This window comes from Uloborus diversus, chromosome 1 (assembly GCF_026930045.1).
Source record: "Uloborus diversus isolate 005 chromosome 1, Udiv.v.3.1, whole genome shotgun sequence".
NCBI classification, from domain to species: Eukaryota; Metazoa; Arthropoda; class Arachnida; order Araneae; family Uloboridae; genus Uloborus; species Uloborus diversus.
In genome coordinates this window covers 14272023-14294211 of record NC_072731.1, presented here as the reverse complement: position 1 = coordinate 14294211, position 22189 = coordinate 14272023, and the positions used below count along the sequence as shown (strand labels likewise).

Sequence of the window (22189 nt, the reverse complement as noted above, 5' to 3'; positions counted from 1 at the left end):
TGCATATTACATTTTTCTGGCTAACAATCTTGTTTCCCTTTTTTTCGGTCAATTTAATCGTTTTCCCCCATTTTGTTGTGTTTTCAGGCGCATTCCCTTTTTCCTTTGGGTTCCCCTTTAAATTATGCACATTTTGATGTATCAGTTATGTGTTTTCATCATTTTTCCGCAGTTCTAGCATTGCATCCATGTTTTTCATTTATATTAAAAATCCGTTACTTTTTCATGTTCTTGCATCGCCATTGAAATTCGCTAGCGTCTTTCCCATAGTGTCCTTCTTTCGTTGTTAGGCATCCCTTTCGTGGTTCCCGTGCATCACGGCGTCCCCGATCCGATCTCTCATTTGCGGATTCACTTTACTACACTCTGCCTGTTGATCTCGTGGGGAGAGGCCACAAATGAGTGGCGTGCGAAGTTTAGCGGGGCGGCGGCAATCTTGATCCGAAATGGTGATCAGCGAAGCTGAGGGCTTAGTGCCCAATCCGACTTAAATTTAAAGCAGCTATGTAATTTTCCTTTATTTAGTATTTTTGTCATATTTAACCAAGAATAGTAGAAGTTTAAGCCGTTTCAACATTGATGTAGCTCAATACCGTTCATCCGATGATGACAACTTTCCTTTTGTCCATCTGCTCATTGCCCCGTCCGATAGTTTGATCTAATAGTCACCCAACAAAATGCTAAACCGATAGAGCTCGTCATGTGGGTATGCGGCGGCGAGTTTGTGTGATGTCCAATAACTGCAAGCTTTCCAAAGCAAAACTACCTGAGTACTCGTAGCGAAGCAACACCCCAACCATGGACAACCATTTTTATAAAATCGTCACCCACGCTAGTACATTCCAATGTCTCCTGCCAAGATTCCTCTTTTTATTTTCCTGCTTCTGAACAGTCCATCGCGTATTTGTCTCGTCTCCAAGATACATTCTGAACTAATTTTATGTTCTAGCTCCATTTTTAATATGTTCAAGAACTTTTTCAACCTTTGTAATAGCGTGTACTTATGTGAATCTTTTTTTTTCTCGTTCCTGGGGTGATCACCCATTCTTCAAATCGATGTTTATCAGTGAAATGCAACAACCTTCTACAATAAATGTTAGAATAGCAAAAGTGTTTCTTTTCTGTGCCTACAATGACACTCAATATAGGGGTCAGTCATATCATTTTTTATTTCCTTGGGCATTCAAGGCAGTTGTTGGCCTCAAGTTATTGTAGCGGCGATGCTTCCACTTATTCGGCCTAGAAAGTAAATTCTTTTATCTTTTGATGAATTCTACATATATCTTCTAAAATTAGTGCAACGCACCATGACAGCTACCCTTTATTTGCTTGTATTGTTGCATGTGGTGCGTGTAGCCCAGTGCTCTGATGCATTAGTTTCTCTCTTAGTTTACTTAAAAATATTTTGGTTTTTCAATCATAGAGTTTCCACTGCTGATGAGTACTGGCTCCATTTGTTAATTATTTTTCTGTTCTCCCTTTAACCCATTCCATGACCAGCCCGAAACCCCTTAACGCGCATGCCGCAGATAACGAACGGTGTTGCTTTTTGCTACGTTGTAATAGCACTTTTTCCCCCATTTTGCTATCGGGATTTTAATGTTGTTTTTGCTGCTCAGCTTGTATTCGAAAATCGCTTCGCTTTATTAGTTTTTTGACCCTGAATTAAATAGTGCAATGAAATACAAGGTTGCTAATATGTGCTGAAATATTCCTTAAATTTACACAGTACATAACGGGAAAATAAACAATAGAGGATAGGACAAAAAGCAATTATTTTTATAACACTAATTGTTTTGTTCAATTATTATTATTATTATTATTATTATTATTTTTTTTTTTTTTTTTTGCTTTTACCTCAGTATATCATTTTTGTTTTCTTTTTATACACTTAAGAAATCTTAAGAACTGTTAAATGTAAGATGATCAAAATGGCGCAACAAAGCATTCTTCAAACAATTGACTGATCGGTAGAGCCTGTGAGTTGAACCTGTTGAATGGACAAAACGCTTTAATAACTGTGGGAATGTTTTTCTAAGAGGATAAAAAGTATTCTTCGGTGCCTTTTGATACATTGTGACCCTTCAAAACGACCTATACACACAGAGACTGGTCGGTTCTTTTATCCTAATTCCGATGACTTTTAAATCCCTTCTGAGTGTCCAGATATCAGTTGCTCAAGCGTGGGAAGTATTTTAAAGATAAATACTTACAAAAGATCAAAACTTGCGGCTAATCCCCTATTTCCCTAAAGGATACCTTTGTGCATGCAGCTAAAAGCCCCCAGCTGAGAGAGGAATCGGCCTGGGAGGATTCCCTAAGGAGGTACCCCCCCTTGGTGTCTTGTGGTCAACCCTTCCGCATTATTTTCGTACAACAAAACAGTTTGAATCAGAAAGGAATTTCAAAGCAAGCTTTACTGTTTGTACTTGGGAACATGTCTTCAGAAGAAAAAAAAAAGAAAATTTTGCTTGAAATCGAGTCGGTTTTTCTTTTTGTAAAACATACTTGGATAAATTTTAGTTAGTTTCATAGGATTATTTACTAATTAAGGTAATTTGATTATTGAAAAGAAATCAAATGTTTTATTTCTATTTTTAAAAATCTCATAAAAGAAGGTGCAATTAAAACACTGGACCTTTTTTTAAACAATAAATAAAATCTGAAAAAGAAAGGGAGAAAAGGAATGTTTCGTTTTGTATGAGTAAAGCGAAAAGAACTCAAGATATTATCATTTCATCTGTACTGTAGTATATATTTTATGTTTTGCATAGAGGTCAACTATTATGCATAATCAATGCGGTCGTCATAATTTTTGTTTGTGAAATTAAAAATATTCAAAACTGTATCACTAAAAAGCCATAAAAGGGTGCCGCGAATATAAAACGTTATAATTTAAGTTTGAAAATATCATGATTTAAAAATGAATAAATATTAAAAAATAATAGTAGTATACAAATAACTAAAAAGCGTAGTAAACACATTATAATAATAAAAAAAAACATACTCGTACAAAATTAAGATGTGTAAGATAATTAAAAAAATAATAGTGTGTAAAATAAATTATAAAATTTGAGGATTATGAACAATTTAATGAAGGTTGCTTGGGTAAGAAGGTGGATTTTTGATAACAAGAAAAAAATATTTCTGTTTCTTTGCTTTATTCAGGCATAGAAATATTGGTAAATGTGTAAGGAAATATTTTCACACTTGTTCATCAGGAGTTCGAATGCCAGAATGCTAAGAAACAAAGCTTCCACGAAAAGATAAAAATATAATGCCTGATTATTTGAAGCATTATTCGTGTCCCATCTAAGAGTAATTGAAAGGTTAATATCTTAGTAAAATAAAATAATTTACAACAAATTTCGTGAAATACTGTAAGTTACATCCCTTTTGCCTAAGGAAAAGAGCTTGATTAGCGCTCCCATAAAAGCACCAGAACCCAACAGAGAAGCGCAATAATAGGGTTCTGCCCCTGGAAGGATCGCCGACACATATTCGGCCGAAGCAAAAACTGCTAAAAACGCCGTGACGACACAGGATCGTCGAAGGCAGTTAGGAACCACTTTCTTGCGACGAGCCTGAATCGGCTGGGGCAGTTTTAACACAAACTGCGCGGCCGATCCTGTATCGGCCGGGGCAAAGAATGGGTTAATATTTTGTGCTCCCGTCTAGTATTTTATTTAAACCTTAAAATCTTTTATAAGATATATATATATATATACACAGTTATATGTATATACAGGATGGTTCTATGTCATAAAACATACTTGAAGGAGTGGTTAAACATGTAAAACCATGGTTTTTTTTGCATGGGAATGTAGGTTTTAAAGTGATGTTTTAAGGGCCAAATGCAAAAAAAAAAAAAAAAAAGACATAAGAGAAAAAATGTGTTAGTTTACCAAATCAACACTTCCTTTTTAGCAAAGCAGTATTTACAGTAATGTTTAAAATTGGGATCACCAATAATCATACTGCCGTAGGCAGGTAAACGGCAGTATCTGCAGAAATGAGTTTGAGATATTTGAAGTAATGCATTTTGACGTTTCTTTGCGCTTTTTTCCCCGAGGAAACTAAATAAGCAAGCAAGCTTGTAGAATAAAGCTAACATACAGTAGATGACAAAAATGAAAAAACTGCAGTAACTGCAAAAATTTGCAGTTACTGCCCTGTACCTGCCCACTGCAGAATAAATGTTTGAATAAATCTTAGAGAATGCAGAATAAATCTTAGAAGGGATTCCTGTTTCTAAAGGGTTTGAAAATGTCATCAGATCTTCCTTTGTAATGCTCTTTAGCCGCTGCGAGCCAATCACAGCTGTAGTTTGTGCTGCTGATACTGATCATAATTTCGAAGATTTATTGTGAACACTGCATTGTTACCAAGAAACACTTTGTGCAAATTTTGTAAATTAACACATTACTTCCATTGTTAATGTTTGCATTCTTGTCTTAACATGTCACTTCAGATCCTACATTCGAATTAAAAAATACATACTTTAGTGTTTTCATAGGGAATAAAGAATCACAAGTACCATATAGTCAACCCTCATGTACAAGACTGCAATGCGTTAAATAAAATTTATTTTTTACAAAAGTATTTGTACATTCAAATAACTTTGATGGTGGGAAAATTCTTATGAGTAATGAAATCAAATTCTGGAGGGTCCTAGAAACAAAGAAATGCATATAATTATTATGACATTCATACAAGATTTTTTTTAACTCAATAAATTCTGCAAAATAGTTTTGCTGTTCAAAGTGTTTGTCAAATATATTGAGTTGTTTTCCCCACGGCTAATTTTTGAGAGGTGTGCAGTGGGTAAAAAAAATGCAGTATCCATGCAGCTAACCTGCAAAACAAGTAGAACTTGCACAGTAGATGCACACTCGAAAGTGCAATAATTGTTATTGAGTACTATAATGCAAGATGTTGGTAAATTCTGTTCCTCAGAGCCAGAACAACGTAAGTCACAAAATCGCAACTTTACAGGAGAGAGGAAAAATGATTGTCTGGCATGCAAAAGATGGAATGTATGCTCTTTTAGATAAATAATTACAAAGGAACTTTTTTGTTTAGAATTACGTTCACACGGCTCTATGCGGAATATTATTCTACATACAATGCACTAATAAACTGAAAACTACAATTTTTAAACTTATGTCAGTCTGGCTCTGAGGTACAGAATTAAGCATTAGTGTGGGGTGTTTTATAAGTTAATGATGCATGGAATAAATCCGTAATGTTTGCATATTAACATTTCCCCCCCCCCCCCAGGTTTACATGCAGAATCATTTGGAAGTTAGTATGTTGAATAATCTTGATCTTTAAAGCTCACAGGAGAATACATCATTTTCAGATTTAGTGGCATGTTTCTGATTGGCATTGCCTTCTTGACCTAAAAAATACATCTGATTGGTGCATTCTGAGATACTGGAATCCTTTGTTAGCTTCCAAATTAATCTCTGTTGTGCCGATGTTGTCTACAAGGTTGGGGTCATGCCCCCTTTAAACGATTCATTTGTGAAGAGCTATACTTTGAAAACATCACCCCAGACCTGTATCAGAGCTCAAAAATTGTACTTTGCCCCCCCCCCCTCCCCCCTTTAAAAAATCAAAAGCTGGATTCATCCTTGGTCATCTTGATCTTCATGAAATTCTAAAGCCTCATCCAAAAAAAAAAAAAAAAGCTGTGCTCCTATAGTAATGGAATGAATGCACAGCAATGGTTGACAGCTAAGAATTTTTCAAGCAGTGTATGATCTTCTCTTACTCTGATACTTCTCCTAGTGGTAAAAATATAAACTCAACCACAGTACTCTCCACTAAATTAAAAAAAAAAACACAAATATAAACTGCAAAGCTATGACCATATTTTTTCAAGCAAAGTTAACAACAGTAATGCAGTACATACCTTGGAACCTTTCTTGTGGCCACTCATAACAAGCTTCATAACAATAAAATTTGTCTTTGCAACTTTCAAAAGGTTTAGAACCTGGTGAGAAAATTTCAAAAATTTAATTTATCTAAGAAAAATTACCATAATTGTTTCAGTCCACATAAAAGATTATGAAAATGGCTATGAATTTCCAAACAAGTGTACTACATTCATGCTTGGTAAAACACATATTAATATGAATTTTTTTTTTTAACTTCCAATGGCAGGCTACATTTAAAGATAGAATGAGAAGAACACAATGAATAAACAACGAGAAAGTAACGGAATGACATAGTGATATGTTTACCCTGATACAGCCTTAGCCTCCCAGCATAGGCGGCTGGTGCACCAAAAAAGATGGGGGTCAAAAGAAATGTAGGGGTGGACATTTTCAAGTTTTGAGTAAAATGTGTCTAAAGTTGCAGCCCTAGGTGGGAGGCTGCAAAACAGAGGAGAGGTTCACCCATCATTTGTACTGGTTAGCTCCAAATTTTTAATTTTGGCACTTAACATTCCTTTGCAAATTACTGCCTCATATTAGCAAATAACCATTGAACCATTGGAAAAGTAATAGGATGACAGCTATCTCACGAGTTTCAAACATGGGGAAAAAAAATTAAATAGGAAGGAAGGAAGAGGGTCAAGTTCTGTGCTATTAAAAACTTGAATTGATAATTCCATTAACTTTTCTGAGCTTGTCAGGGTTAAAATAATTCATTTGTGCTACCTGTTCATTAATGTTGATCATAGTCTTATTGTAACTGCTCAGTGTGCACATTCACACACAAACTTGTATTTAGCAACATACTGTTAAGAGGACACGAAAATTTAGATTTAGATTGGCAAGTTCAACTCTTGTCTTTTATTTAACCAGATTAGGAAATTCTTGCTTTTTCTTTTGTTTAAGATATTTAGCTTAGAGAAAAATTAATTGCATTTGTTTTACTGTGTAAATAAGCTTAAAGGTCATGTTTCTAATTAATTATTTGAATAAAATTACAGAAAAAATTAATATTTTTAAGCATGATAACTTTTACAAAAACATATTCATTGCATTTTTATTTCATTACTATTTTTTGAAAAATATATCAATTCATAAGAATTGTTTTATTTGCGCCAAAAACCCGCCGGGTTTTTTCAACCGTGTCAATTCAACCAAGCCATGACACCCACCGACTCGGATTTTGATGAAACTTGGTCAGTTTAGTCTTTTAGTGTAGAAAAGTATCCAGATCCATTTTTTCTTCTCAATCTGCTTTAGTTTTCATTTTACAGCCAGTCAAAATTTTGAATTTTTTGTATTTTCCAAACTAGGACGATTCTGCCTGTTGATTGAAAATAATTTGTATTTCATTTATTTTTCAGTCAATTTTTATGAAAATTTATAGTAATGTTAATGAAAATATGAGGATTTCAGAAAAAAATATAAAAAAATTCTAAGTAATATTTTAAAAATAGAAAAAAATTATTTTCATAATTTTTTTCCCTAAGATTATGAAATACGTTAAACTCAATATCAATCAGAGGGAATATGATAGTCAAAAAAATTCTTTTTTCCTGATGATCTTAGATGTGTGTTCTGTCATTAAAAAAAATAAAATTAATGGCTTTTTCAGTTCTTTATATTTTTAGCTTAAAAATATATCTGCTTCAAAGGGTTTTTTTTAATTTTATTCATTTTTTTATTTTCCCACACTATTATCAAAAAATGAATGTATTTAAAAATATAAAAATCTTAATAATTTGCACATAAAATACTCTTAATTTTTATTTTAATCACAAAAATGCTATTTTTAAAAAAAATCATTACATAATACACTAGTGCAGTCAGAAATACCTTCTGGAGGGGGGTTTTGGATGAAAAATACCTACTGGAACGGGTTTTTGGACCAAAAATACCTTCTGAAAGGGGTTTTTTGATTAACAATACCTTCTGAAGGGGATTTCTTGATCAAAAATATCTTCTGAAGGGGCATTTTTTCATCAAAACAGTCCTTTCATATGCAGAAACTACTGTATTAGAATATGCATATATGTTAAAACCAATGCCTTTGGGAAAATCTTAAAAGTATGTTCTGCCATTTAAAAAAAAATAAAATTAATGGCTATTCCATTTCTTTTTATGTATGTATATATTTAAAACAAAATATTTTCAAAAAAATTTCATTACCCAATTTGTTTACATAGCTGTATTATTTGCTAGAATAAAGAGCCTACAAACACAATTTTTAATGTATTATTTTATTAAACATTCAGCATCTATCAAATCAGCCTGTTATTTCTATTATTTACAAGATTTTTTTTAATTTACTTTTTCTCTGAAATATTGATTCAACTTAAATGTTTTTCCAACTTCTTTATGTAGTATGATAATTAATATTTTATTATTACCTTTTGCAGAAATTCAAACTTTTTCAGAAATATTTTGTGATGCAGACAAATAGTTTGAATTCTTGTTCTGATTCAGTGCGTAGCTTTAGGAAAATTTGTTCATCTTCAGATAAATCATTAACATTTTCTATAACTTGTGTGCTCCATGACTAAATTTGTGACAATGAGTTAATGTCAACTCTCCCACACTACACTTATCTTCCATTTTTCTTACTAAAACAGGTAAACATAAGCAGCTCTAAGCACACAGAACATCTAATTGCAACTTACTGCAATAGGAATTAAAGTATCTCAAAGTTTGACTCAAATATCTGACAGTTTCAATCTTACTTTATGTTCAGCATTTAATTTGCTTCTCTGTGTGTGGGAAAATCCTTTTTGCTCCTTGAAACATTGATCAAAAGGGGATATCAAATTTAAAAAAGTTTTTTCTGACTCAACAGTATATTTATTTGTAACATTGAATCAGATGGCAATTAAGGAATTGTTTTAGAAAATACCCTTTAGAAACTCTCAGTTTAACAATATAATCCTTTTTCATGCAATAAACTAGAACAGTCTTTAAATTTATAACTTCTTGTACAGGACTATGAGCCTTGCTGTTTGGTAGGAATATATGGCGCATAATTATCATTTGACTGCAATTTCAAGTTTGAGTGCTTAAGAATTTTCTTTTATTTTTGAAAAACAATAGAACTGCTTTAATAATCAGATATTTAAAAAAGGGTATTTTTTTTATCAACAAACATATTTGTATGCCCACTTGTTAAGAGAAACTCTATCTGAACAAATTTCATGAACTCCTTTTTTACATACACCACAAAGCAAGTTGCATAGTTTATTAATTTGATTTGTTTTTAAAACTGTGTTATTCACACTGTAGCAACTTTCACCCAGAAAAATTTTCTTAAGTAAAAATATTTTTTTCCATCCCTGATGTATTTTTGGGTTGCCAATCATTCCTTCTCTTTTTCATCATTAAAAGCTCATATGAAATTGTTGCTAACAAACACAGCAACTCCTTGTCCTACTTTAATAGTAAAGCAAGCGTTCCCATATGCTCTATGTAGTTTCCATTAAGTTTAATCGAATTTTCTAATCAAAAGCTACTGAAAAAACGAAAGTATTTATATGCTTTCAACTTCATATACCTGGTATCCATAAGTGTAACTTCTTCAGCACTCTATGGAACCCCATGCCTTGCAAGAGACAAATGAATAAATGATGAGTAAACAGCACATGAATTATAAACTTCCGCCATTACAATAGTATTTTTGAGAACCCCCTTTCTACCCCTCAGCCCTCACGAACCCCTAGGGGTTCGCAAACTACTGGTTGGGAAACGTGTAGATGAAAAAGGATTTGTTTCACTTTTACAGTAGGAGAACATTTCACAGGCTGGAAGAAAGATGAGAAGACTTTTGAATAGGCTACTATGTCAGTAGCGCAGCAAGGGGGGTGTGTGTGAATCCCCCCCCCAAAGGCATTGGTTTTAACATACATGCATATTCTAATACAATAGTTTATGCATATGAAAGGACTGTTTTGATGAAAAAATCCCCTTTCAGAAGATATTTTTGATCAAGAAAACCCCTTCAGAAGGTATTGATCAAAAAACCCCTCCAGAAGGTATTACTGATCCAAAAAAAACCTTCCAGTAGGGAATTTTGGTCCAAAAACCCGCTCCAGAAGGTATTTCTGGCTGCAATAGTGTACTTTGTAATGAAATTTGTAAAAAAAATAGCATTTTTGTGATTAAAATAAAAATTAAGAGTATTTCATGTGCAAATTATTGAGATATTTATATTTTTTAATGAATTCATTTTTTGATAATAGTGTGGGAAAAAAATAAAAAATAAAAAAAAAAAATGAAGCAGATATATTTTTAAGCTAAAAATATAAAAAACTGAAAAGGCCATTAATTTTTTTTTTTTAATGGCAGAACACACATCTAAGATCATCAGGAAAAAAGAATTTTTTTGATTAACATATTCCCTTTGGTTGATATTGACATTAACATATTTCATACTTTAAGAAAAAAAAATTATGAAAATAATTTTTTTCTACTTTTAAAATACTACTTAGAATATTTAATATTTTTTTCTGAAATCCTCATACTTTCATTAATAATACTGTAAATTTTCATAAAAATTGGCTAAAAAATAAAGGAAATACAAATTATTTTCAATCAACAAGCAGAATCGTCATAGTTTGGAAAATACTAAACATTCAAAATTTCGACTGGCTGTAAAATGAAAACTAAACCAGATTGAGAAGAAAAAATTGATGTGGATACTTTTCTACATTAAAGGGCTAAACTCACCAAGTTTTATCAAAATCCGTGTCGGTGGGTGTCAAAATGCCATTTTTTTGGTTGAATTGACATGGAATGACCCCGCCAGAATTTTTATTTATTCTTCACTGTATATATTTTTTAAAAAATATTAGTACAAAATGTTTTTCGAACCCATTTTTTTTTTCCTTAAACTTATGTCACTGGCATGCAAAAATCCACCAGAACAACTTAAAAGTTCAGATTTCATCATCACCTAGTGAAAAACTGCCGCCTTTTTTATGTAGAACACCTCCTCTCCCCAACTTATTTTAAGGGGTGGAAATCTAAAGTTAAAAGTACAGTGCAGAACCTTTTATCCGGGAACCAAAAAAACGGGAAACCAGAAAACCCGCAACTGTTAGCTGATTTTTCCGCCATTTTTAAAAAATACGCATTTTTGGCACTTTTTGAAAAACTAAGCATTTTTTTGAAATACCTAAAAGAATATGAATGGTTTCTTAATAAATTGTATATTACTCACTTATAACTCGGGAAAATGTTTACGAAAACGAACTTTTAAGGGTTATCCTTTATGCGTGGCAAAATTTTCGAAATATTTTCTTGAATTATAAGTACACTCGTAAGTCTAAAATTTTCGTGTTATATTCCAACTGAAAACTAAAGAAATGATACTGTCGCATTCTATTGCAATATTTTATTGAATTGCCTTTAATAAAAGCCGTTTAGAGCGTAAGTGACGTCGTGAAAGTGTGGAAAACCAGATTCCCAAATTTTACGGATAGTCGATCGTAGAATCTAGAAATCGTTTTACACAAGACTGTAATAAGGCTGCAAGAACTCATAAATCAAATTTCTATTGATATTATTTTGATGCAAAAGCAATAGTTATCAATGACTACCGTAATCGCAAACACAAAATCTTTACAAAAAAATGTAAAAAATTTTAAAAAACGGGTTCATGAAAACAATTTTTTTCATACACTATAATAGAAAAACCGCCCATTCACGTTCTAAATTTGTTTCTTGCCCTTTCTTTCATTTTAAAACGTGTTTAAATTTTTCTCTCACTAGTAGTTTTTAATATTTCGATACTCTTATAAGCATTTTTGAACTGTTTTCTTATTTTTTTAATATGAATTACTATTTATTATAATAATTTTAGTTTTATGAGCAATCGGCCAATAGCGCTTTTTAATGATCCAAAAAACCGGCAAATTCAGATATCCGGGATAGTGATGGTCCCGAACTTGGTTCTCTACTGTAATAAATTATAATGAAGGATTACTTTCACTGAAATTCGATTTGAATTTGAATAAAAATGGGAAGTGTTCATGTTTACAACTTTATACATAAACAGTTTAACCTTAGTTTACTTTAAAAAACAAAAACAGGTTCACAAAAATGGCAGAAACAATAAAAAATATCATTTTTTTGTCCAAGATGGTAAAAATCATGGAGAAAACAGATTTTTTCCAAGGGCAGTAAAAAGTATGGTAAATACCACTGATGGTAGAAACCATGCCAACCCTGATGCTTGGCCAGACAACCATGGCCCGTCGGTTGTCTGAAAAGTGTAACGGCTTTACACCTGGGCTTATCAGGAGTGTTTAAAATAGAGTTAAAAACAGGTTTTAGAGAAGTTAACTTCGAGCAAGGGATCAGATAGAATAATTCAGAAAAACACTAAGATCATCAGTTTCATCAAGTTAAAAGAGAGGTCTGTACAAAAAATTTGGGTGATGTTTGTTCCTTTTTTGGCAAGAGACTCTGCTTTCACAATACTCAGGATCCTATAATGGACTGGCAGTTCGAACATACTTTATTTTAAATTTTAGCAAATTAGTTTTAAAGAATTCCATTCGGTTGTGGAATCAACGGAACTAAATATTAGAATTCTAACTTTAAATATTTTGATAAACCATCACTTATAAAAATTGCATGAAAAAGTTTGACATTTCTGTCTTGTATAGAACTGTTTTCAAGTAGTTGGTATATTACTGTTTTGGTATTGCTGACTAGAATGAAATAGCGGATGGGCAGAAAGCATTTTGAAAAGGGCTTTTCTCTCCAAAAGGACTCTATAGTAAACTTGAGGCTGCTGCAATCAAATCATCTTGAGCTAAGTGATGGGTTCATTTTGCCATTTTTATTTTATGAAGAATCTAATTTAGGACTCAAAAAAGTACTGAAACAGATCTCTTATAAAATTCGACAGGGTCCAAAATTTTGTTTTGCTGCAAAATAAGTCTGTCACGACTTTGTAACAAATCTTACATTGATATTACCAAAAACTGTCCTTTATGCTCAATGTTTTTCATAAAATTATAGTACATTTTACAGTGATGATTATTAGCTACTCCCTTAAAAGGAACATGTAACAAATATGAAAGAAAATTATGCAGTTTGTACACAAGTTGATTCCACTTAAAGAAAATGTCTTTAATCATAGGGAACTTGTGTGCTGCAAATGATATTTGCTTTATCACAAAAGTTCAACAGTGTGGAACTCATTTTGTTCGTAAAACAGAGATTGTGAAAAGTTGGTTGATACAACTAATAGTATTGCATACATATGTGACAGATAATGGGACTGTAGCTTTACCTCAATATCAATTTATCACACATGTCTAGTAGACCAATATTTTGAGTTCATCAATGTTAACTTAAGTTATTACCATATCAGATATCTTAGTCAGCTACTAGTGATTAAATGTTTCCCTTATCAGCTTTTTTTTTTCTTTTTCTAAATCTGGAATTTAGAAAAATTCCAGATTTCAAGAGTTAAAATTATTTTTAAATTCAGAATTGCAACTTTAACATTTTTATAAAAATGCTAGAATGAGATAAAAATCAAATAAAACAAACTTCAAAAAATGTCTCAGTAAAAGTGTCTCAGCACATTAATAAGTGCTTACCTCTTCATTAGGATCTGCAATGGTTTCAAGACTAGTTCTTGCATGATGAAAACATTTGCATGACTCTAAATACAGATCTTCAGGCGTGACATCTGCTCCATACTGCATTAGATTGGTCATTTCTTTATACTGGGAATAAGGAACTGGGGGTGGTGTTAAAACAGCATTGAAAGGGGCAAACCGGTGCTCATATCGAACTCTCTCATTGTCGAACTCTACGCAAGGTCGTCGAAGTTTGCCATCCAAGCTAAATCCTCTGACAGCCTACAAAAATGTTAAGTCACAGTATATGACACAAAAATATTAGCATATAATAACTATGAACCTTAAAGTTTTTTTTTTTTTAATTAAGTGTTAAAATATATACAAATGCAAATACAAATGTGACTACCAGCAACAGATTTTAGGCCCAGCTAGGCTGTTCCTAGTCAGTTTATTAGTTCCCAATGAAGATCAATGGCCCTCTTAAAGATATCCACACCCTTGCTCATTGCCGCCTCTTCCCGTAAGCTGTTCCAAATGCCCACGACCCTACTAAAGAAGTTTTTTTTCCTAATTTCCAGGTTAGCCTCAGATTTGAATAGCTTAAAACATTGACCCCTCGTCCTGCTTTCTGTGCAAAAATTTAGCCCATTAGCATCTTTCATTTTGATAAACTTAAACAACTGAATCATGTTCTTTCACTAGACATTTATAAAACATTAGATAAAACATTTTACATTACCACACACACACACACATATTCATATGCAAGTCAAATAATACCGAAATACCCATAACATTGTAGTAAAGAGCAGAAAATACATTAAATGAAAAATAATCAAATGAGCTTTGTGCTAAAATTAATTGATATAAAAACACAACAAATTATGCACAAATTATTAAGAAAATACAGCATATAACTGGCAATAATGGAGTCTTTTCATCAATGCAAAAATGTTCAATACACAACAAGAAGCTGGAAGAACCAAAATGGTTTCTCTTGTAGCATTGAAATAGCTCTACGTTGGTTTTTCACTTCAATCAGAAAATATATTGTTAACTAACCATAAAGATATTTTTTTTTGTTCATTACTATAATTATTTGTGGCACATGATATGAAAAGTCAGGTGTGAATTTGAAGCATATATTTATAGTATAATAAGCTGAAAAATTCTCTAAATAATTGTCTGAAATAAAAATGCTATAGTTTTATTTAGGCAAACAACAATATAGACAAAAAAGAAAGAAGAAAATACGATAAAAAATCAAAACTTTCAAATGTAAGTGGAAAATACTTTTTATATAACAAAATTGCAGTTTTTTTAAAGCATCTGCATATTACATCTTAATTTTAATAATTGCCTGAATAATTTTCTTAGGGCATCATACTATAACTTTACTCACTGTAGTATGCCACACACACACAAAGTCACTAAAGGAAAAAACACTTTAAAGTTTTTTTTTTTTTGCTAAAAAGTCGTTTAGCCTGGGTGAACACCTACTCGTACTTTTTTAAATAATTGAAGCATGGTAATGAGAAATGATAGTTCAATTATATTGACAACATTTTAAAACTTATTTTTGCAGAGTTCATTTTTATGTCAAGTAAAATCGTCTATTCTTTTAACATAATTAAGTACTATGCAAGTGCATAGGTAAAAATTGAGTTAGGTCAATTATATCACTCGTAGAATGTCTAAATTTTAGTGATAACTTTCTTAAATGGAATCCAGTCTTGTGGATCTTTATTTGTGTCTGATGCACCCCCAATTTTTTTGTTATTGACATGGACCCATTGGAGACCAGAGTGGACCTCTGGGGGTCCATGTGGACCACTACTCTAATATAAAGATAAAACATCTGTTGCATACATTCAAACACAATTCAAAGAGAGAAATTATGCATACCTTATAACAGCCCCCACATAAATTTTGGTAAGCTTGGTACAAAGTAATTTCTTTTTTATGCAATTGTGTCTTCTTTTTCTTTTTATTTCGTTTTGCATTTCTGCCTTTAGAATAGTATTGATCTATAAAAATATATTGCCAATGGATAATAAATGTAAGTTCAGTTCAAATGATTGGGTTATCAAATCAAAGTTAAATGAGCCAAGCAATATAAGTCATACAAGCTGTTAAGAAGACACAAGAAAATATATAAAAATACAGAGAAACCTTTTAATATCAGGAGAATGTGGGACAAAGTGAAATAGGTAAGATAACTTACTTTTATCAAAATGAACAGATTGGATTTTTTTTTTTTCAACTTAGGGTGATTCGCCAGTAGTTGACCATTTAGTGAAAATTTCTACTAGTTCTATTTAATTTCACAGGAAAAAAAAACTGGAAAACAATTGAAAATGTTTCTATGTGTCTAAAAAACGATCAGGATCAAAGGTTACTAATCATTTTTCTGTTTTCTTTACTATTTTTAAGCTATTTCAAATAGAAGTTAAAAAGGGAGATTTTGCCAGTAGTTGACTACTCACTTCCAGTAGTTGACCACTTTTTAAACATTGTAAAATCTAATATCTACACTGTTAAAGTCGGACTGGTTGTATGCCTGTATGTACTTATGTTCCCTAAAAGGTTGCCCCTGATTGGTTGTTGGATGGATGACGTCATCACAGATGTCAAGTGACTTTGATCACGGTTACACGACAGTGTTGACTAATAGATTAAAATGTCGTGAAAATTTCGTGACATTTGGGGCCAAAACTAAGTCACCATAAAATGGTGCCAACTTTATATTATATCTTCAATTTCTTGCCAAACCAAGACTACAAACGCATGACGTTATTGATGTATGAGACACCGAAGGCATCTCAGGCAGAGAATCTAGCCACCCTAGACCGCTCGTATACTGCCTAAATATTAAAACATGTGTAATTACAGTAAACTCCCAATTAGCTGCAGAATAGGGTGACATGGTAACCGCGGATAAGTGAATTTCGCGGATAATCCACAAAATAAATGATTAAAAATTCGTCACATTCATTTTTCAAAAAGTGGGTTGTTTCCTTTTTTTTTTTTTGATAAACACTTGTAACATAAAAATACTAACCGTCAAAATCTCCTAGAAATGTATTAGCTCTATATAATGATGACACAATCCAACCATAGAGAAATTCATGTAAATACCTAAAACAATATTTGTTATTATGTAAATTATAAAGTTATTACGATTTAGAAAAGCATAACAGTCACATCCCAAAATATTTAGTCAATAATTTCATTATTTTTCTGTCAAGTTTCATTGTCTATAGATCCAATCAAATAAAAATTCGAAGTTTATACTAACGAATGACCCACTCATAGTAGACCAATTTGGTAACAGGAATAGGTTCACTTTGTTCTTCACAATATAATTTTAAAAATAAATTCAAGTAAATCTAAGTATCTGTAAACACTTTGAGTAAGCATCCATTTCTTTAACAAATCATTTTCATAACAATCAAGAGTAATAATTAGACCTTTAAGCAGCAATTTGAATTTGATTCTTTAATGAAATTTCCACTATTTTACTCAGAAAGGGATTAAAAAATTCACAGTAGGCAAAATCATATTAAATTAAAAAACCAATTTAATTTTTTTATCATTTGTATTAGTTTCTTTTTAAATTCATGGAGAGAAGAATGAAGTTTCAAGATAATTCATAATGAGCTGGTGTGTGCATCACATGACTTCCTTTTACCCCAATTTAATGATAATAGCCCCTTGGAGTAGGCAAGGAAACACTGAATATTTTCATCCTCAGTCTGTTGTGAACCAAAGCAGAAAAATTTTTTACACAGATTTATTTCCCCAGTATTGGCAATTTTGATGTCATTCATTGGTTAGCTCTCTAAATATCGCCAATAGTGGCCAAATTAAAAACAGATTTAAACTTTAAAAAAATTGCCATATTTGTCGCCAAGTTGGTGCCCAAAAGCCTGGCAATATATCGCCAAGTGTCCAAATAATAACACCACTTGAGTTTGCATCGAAATTAACAAGGATTTCCGCCCAAACAGGTGTAAAAGACCCCCTTTTGAAAGATCGGAATGTAACCAAAAGGGGAGGTGCACAACTAGACCCCACTAGGAGTCTACTTATCAAGTTTCAACTTTCTACCACATGCCGTTTTTGAGTTATGCGATATACATACGCACATACATATACATACAGACGTCACGAGAAAACTCTTTGTAATTAACTTGGGAATTGTCAAAATGAATATTTCGGGCGTCTATGCACGTGTGGTCCGGTTGAAAAAACACTCAACATTCATTGGAGGGTGAGCAAATGGAAATTAAGGCCGATTTTTGAGAGAAAATTTTTTTGTGAATACAATATTTTCAGTAAAAGGAAGTAAAAATGATAAAGTTGGACAACAAGTTAAAATCAATGCTACAATTTATTTTTTTTATTTTATTGTAAAAAATATAGGCAAAATAACTAAATAAATAAATGAAACAATAAAAGGATGGGTTATGTGTAAGAAAATCTGTTGGGATACCTTTTATGGCTTGTACTGCAAGGGAGGGAGGATTCTATGGTTTTCCCTTACAAATGAGAAAGGATACCTGAACTAAGCAACACTATTTGCATGATGGCTTTGATAGGATTTATTATTATTATTATTATATTTAGGGAAAAATTATTTTTAAACTTGAAAATTTAATTCTAAATAAACAGATAAACTTTTAAAATGCTTATAAATAAACGTTAAGTTTTGATTAATCAACATATATATGATTTCGGTTCAAGAAATTATGTACTCTAGCATTTTTTAAATTTGTTTCTTATCTTTTTAGATTTCTAGATTTGTATTGATTTTTTATCAGTATTATATATATTTATACTACTATTATATATATATAAATTTCACATAAATCAAATTTAAAAAAGAAAGTAAATATTTATATCAAACCATGCATAGCAAAATAATATTTCTAAAAAGTAAGAAGTCTGTCTACCAGATGTTGACTTGTTGGAAGATTATGAAATGAACTAAAATGAAATCTGAGCATAGAAATCAGTTTAAAAAAAAGTATGAGAGGGGGAGGGCAGTCCTGACTTATTGCTAACAAAATCTTACTTTTATCCCAAGTATATAGTGAGTGTGAAATGAGGTGTAAATTCGAGATGGTTATATCAAAAAAAAAAAAAAAAAAATCACACTTCTGCATTAAAGGCTAGACCAAGGGTCTCCAACCTAAGGCTTGCAGTCCATCCCCAACCATCAAACAGATTTCGTCTGGCCGAAATTTTGCTGGAAAGTTTATAAACCGGGAAAAAAAATCATAACATACTTTCTTTTAAGCATTTTAAAAGAAAACTAAGCTCAAAAATCACCATCAAGGGCACAATTAAAACAAAAGATTCGTGGGAATAGGGTGGAGGCAGCACTAACTAGACCATCCAAACAAAAATATTGACTTGTTGGCTCGCTTCGTCTTCATTTATAACGTGGCCCATGAATAAAAGTGGTTGGAGAGCCCTGGGCTAACTAAGTATGCATGCCATTTTTAAAGTCTTGCACTATTAAAGAAAATTCATTTAAAGAAAAAACCTAGATTTTCAATATAATTTGTTTTTATTTATCTATTAATTTATTTCGTTATACTTAACGAAAAAATTTTTTTTCACAATGTTAAATACACTTCTATCTTTGCAATTTTGATAAAAATGAGAAGATTTAGACGATGTTTAGCTTTGCTTCAGGCACTAGCACAGTCAGAACTTGCCTTCAGTTGTCAAAAGTGTTTTTTTTTTCTGTGAACATAAACTGTCATACGAGGACTAGCAATATATGTTAAAACCATTTTTTTTCTTTTTTTTGATGGAGATGGGAGGGGGGGGGGACTTTTAACTCCTTGGCTGTGTTCCTCGGAGTTTTCTTTCATACATGCCATATTCAATTTCAATGTTAGAGCCACCTACTGTTTGACCACGGATTGTATAGAATTGGCAAACATCCAGTTAAGGCGACTCCATCTGAATGAGGGGAAAAATAAAAATTCTATGCGCGTATTCCACTCATTTGAATGAGACTCTGCTTAATCGAGAGGCTAACATACATCTGCAAAATCTGACATCCCTGAAAACTAATAGATGATTCCATTTCTGCGTGTAAAACGGATGTTTACCTTTCCATACAATCCGTGGTTAGACAGCACATGCCTTTAGCTAATATTGTATTAAATGAAAAAAGAAAACTTGATGAGATATGGATCAATAAAAAAAAATTATGCATCAATTTTAAATTGTTCTGTTAAACACCCTGCATATTAACTAAAAATAGGCATATATCACTTCTGATTCTTCAAATATTTAGGACAGCAGAAAAATAAATACATTGCACATAATGAGGAGAGTGAAAAATATCCAGTATACATATCTCCATTTGTATCTGGATTTTTGCACCAGATACTTAACCCCTTAATGATGGAATAATTTTGAAGAAAACGGTCATAAAAGTGTCTATTTTTTTATTTAAGAAAATTATATAAAAATAATTGTACAAACAACATTTACATTCAATTTTTAATTTTTGATGTTTTTAAAATGAAATTTAAAAAAAATTAATTTTTTTTTAAATTTAATGAAAAGCCAACAAGCAAGCCCAAGCAAGCAGCGAAAATTCAAGAAATACGTCTTTCAAACAATAAAAAATAATTTTAATAATCTGTTGTAAAATATAACCAAAGATTAGTAAATTTTTCTTGTGTGGTAAATTTCAAAGCATGAGATTGAGGCCAACGCATTTCCTTTCTGCATCTCTGCAATTACATTTAAGATGTACTGGTGCTGCCATCTGGTGTACTCCACTCCTTCGTTGCACCGGGGCCTCCACGCTTCCAAATTCAGCCCTGGCACTAATATTGCACACCCCAGCATTGCAATATCACAGGCGCAAGAAATGGAGGTCAAAACTCCAGCCCGTCATTTTCACGGGAGCGAGAGGGAAGGGGTTAAATGTCTCAGAATATTTTGATTATTTTCTAATAAACAATGCACTGATAGATTAAAAAGTTTTGAAAAGAGAAGCAAATATGAGCAAATCATGTATGCAGGTGACTAAAAATATGAAATACATTACAATGATTACCAGAAAATATACACATATTCATGACTAGAATATAATTCTAGCTCAAATCCAGAAAGTAGATACTGAATCATGACTTTCAGAGTGTGATACAGTATCCAAGTACCGAAACAAGCCAGATGGGGCATGGAGTTTTCTGTCTTTGCTGAAAGATTATGAAGAAAGGCATCAACCTTGTCAGCCTGAAAAACAAGCAAAAATAAACAAAGCCATGAAAAGCCAGATGACTCAAATGCAATACATAGTATTAAATTTAGGAGCAACCTCTTCTTGAAGTGCAGCCATCTCTTCCAACAGATGGGAAAGCTTGTCTCGTTGCCTGGCTCGGTTATGCCCGGAGATCTGGACCAGAGTGCAGAATGGACGAACACAATGGCTCAAGAATGTTTCGACATATTCTTTTGCTTGAGGATTCATCATTAAAGGTGATCTACAAGATTAAAATATAAGCTTCAGTTTTTACAGAAAAATAAATAAATGCTAAAAAATTAGCATGGTTTGAAGTAGGACTTAATTTTCTAACAAAAAAGTATAGAAGCTCTAAATTCTTCACAATTTATATTATGTCTAAATAATTTGAATTTGGGGAAGATTCAATTTTGAACTATACAGTACAATTTATAAACAACCTGAAATCATTAAATATATTAAAGTAAATAGAATGAACTGGATGGTCCATGTGATCTAAATTCAAGTTGGCAGCACATTAAAAAGTTATTGCTTTAGACCAACTGAAACCAGAAGACGAGGAAGAACGAAGTTGTGATGGGCTGATTCCCTAGAGTTTGATTTTCTTGCAATAAATAAAAAGAACTGAAAATCAAATATTAATCAGAAGTCATTATATAAAAATCTTCAAAGGAAGGCATTGTTCCATAACTGGGCTGTTTAGTTAGTTATGATGATGATAAGTTTGAAATTCCATCTCATCTGTAAAAATTCACCAAAATAGAAAAAAAATACAGGAATCCAACTCCTAAGCAGGTTAAGCCCTAGTTTGCATTCAACAAGCAGTTACATTGCAGACTTCACATCAGTTTAACATATCAGTGAAATAGACACAAACACATCCATTTTTTCCCCTCTCAGTTCTTTATGACTGAGAACATGAAACTTGACATCAAAATGCTAAACAACAAAACTCGCTTCATTCATCCTTAAACTTAAAAAGCATTTCATAATTTTTTATTGTAGGGGAATGTGAGGCAAAGTGAAATAGTTAAGATAACTTATTTTTTTCGAAATAAACCAGTTGGAAGTTTGTTCCAAAAATTATGGTATAAAGAAAAAACATTATATTTTTAAAACTTGCACTGAAACATTTTTTATTTTAGGCAGCAAATTTGTTTCTCCAGAAATATAAAATGGAAATTTTCAACTTTTTTTTATGAAGCAAAGTGAAAAATTAAACATTTTTCTAATGAAATATTTTCTATTTGATTATCAAAAATATTTTTGATCAAATAAAAGAAGGAATGAATAAATGAAAAGGAAACGAGACAATAAACGAATAAATAAATAAGTTAATAAATTTTAAAAAGAATAATAAATCGGTTAATAAAATAGTGAATGAA

The 22189-nt window shown here is 31.9% G+C and overlaps 1 protein-coding gene across 1 annotated transcript in view; it reads right to left on the bottom strand.

Moving 5' to 3' along the window:
- Positions 1-4569: 4569 nt before the first annotated feature.
- Positions 4570-22189, bottom strand: part of LOC129234437 (N-alpha-acetyltransferase 35, NatC auxiliary subunit-like) — a 41556-nt gene continuing 23936 nt past the window's right edge. The window contains exons 14-20 of the mRNA XM_054868439.1: positions 20880-21045; positions 20619-20797; positions 16590-16666; positions 15434-15555; positions 13544-13807; positions 5918-5998; positions 4570-4671 (exon numbers count right to left, since the gene is read on the bottom strand). Coding sequence (XP_054724414.1) covers positions 4612-4671; positions 5918-5998; positions 13544-13807; positions 15434-15555; positions 16590-16666; positions 20619-20797; positions 20880-21045 — 949 coding nt within the window. The 3' untranslated portion in view covers positions 4570-4611. The remainder of the gene's footprint in view (positions 4672-5917; positions 5999-13543; positions 13808-15433; positions 15556-16589; positions 16667-20618; positions 20798-20879; positions 21046-22189) is intronic.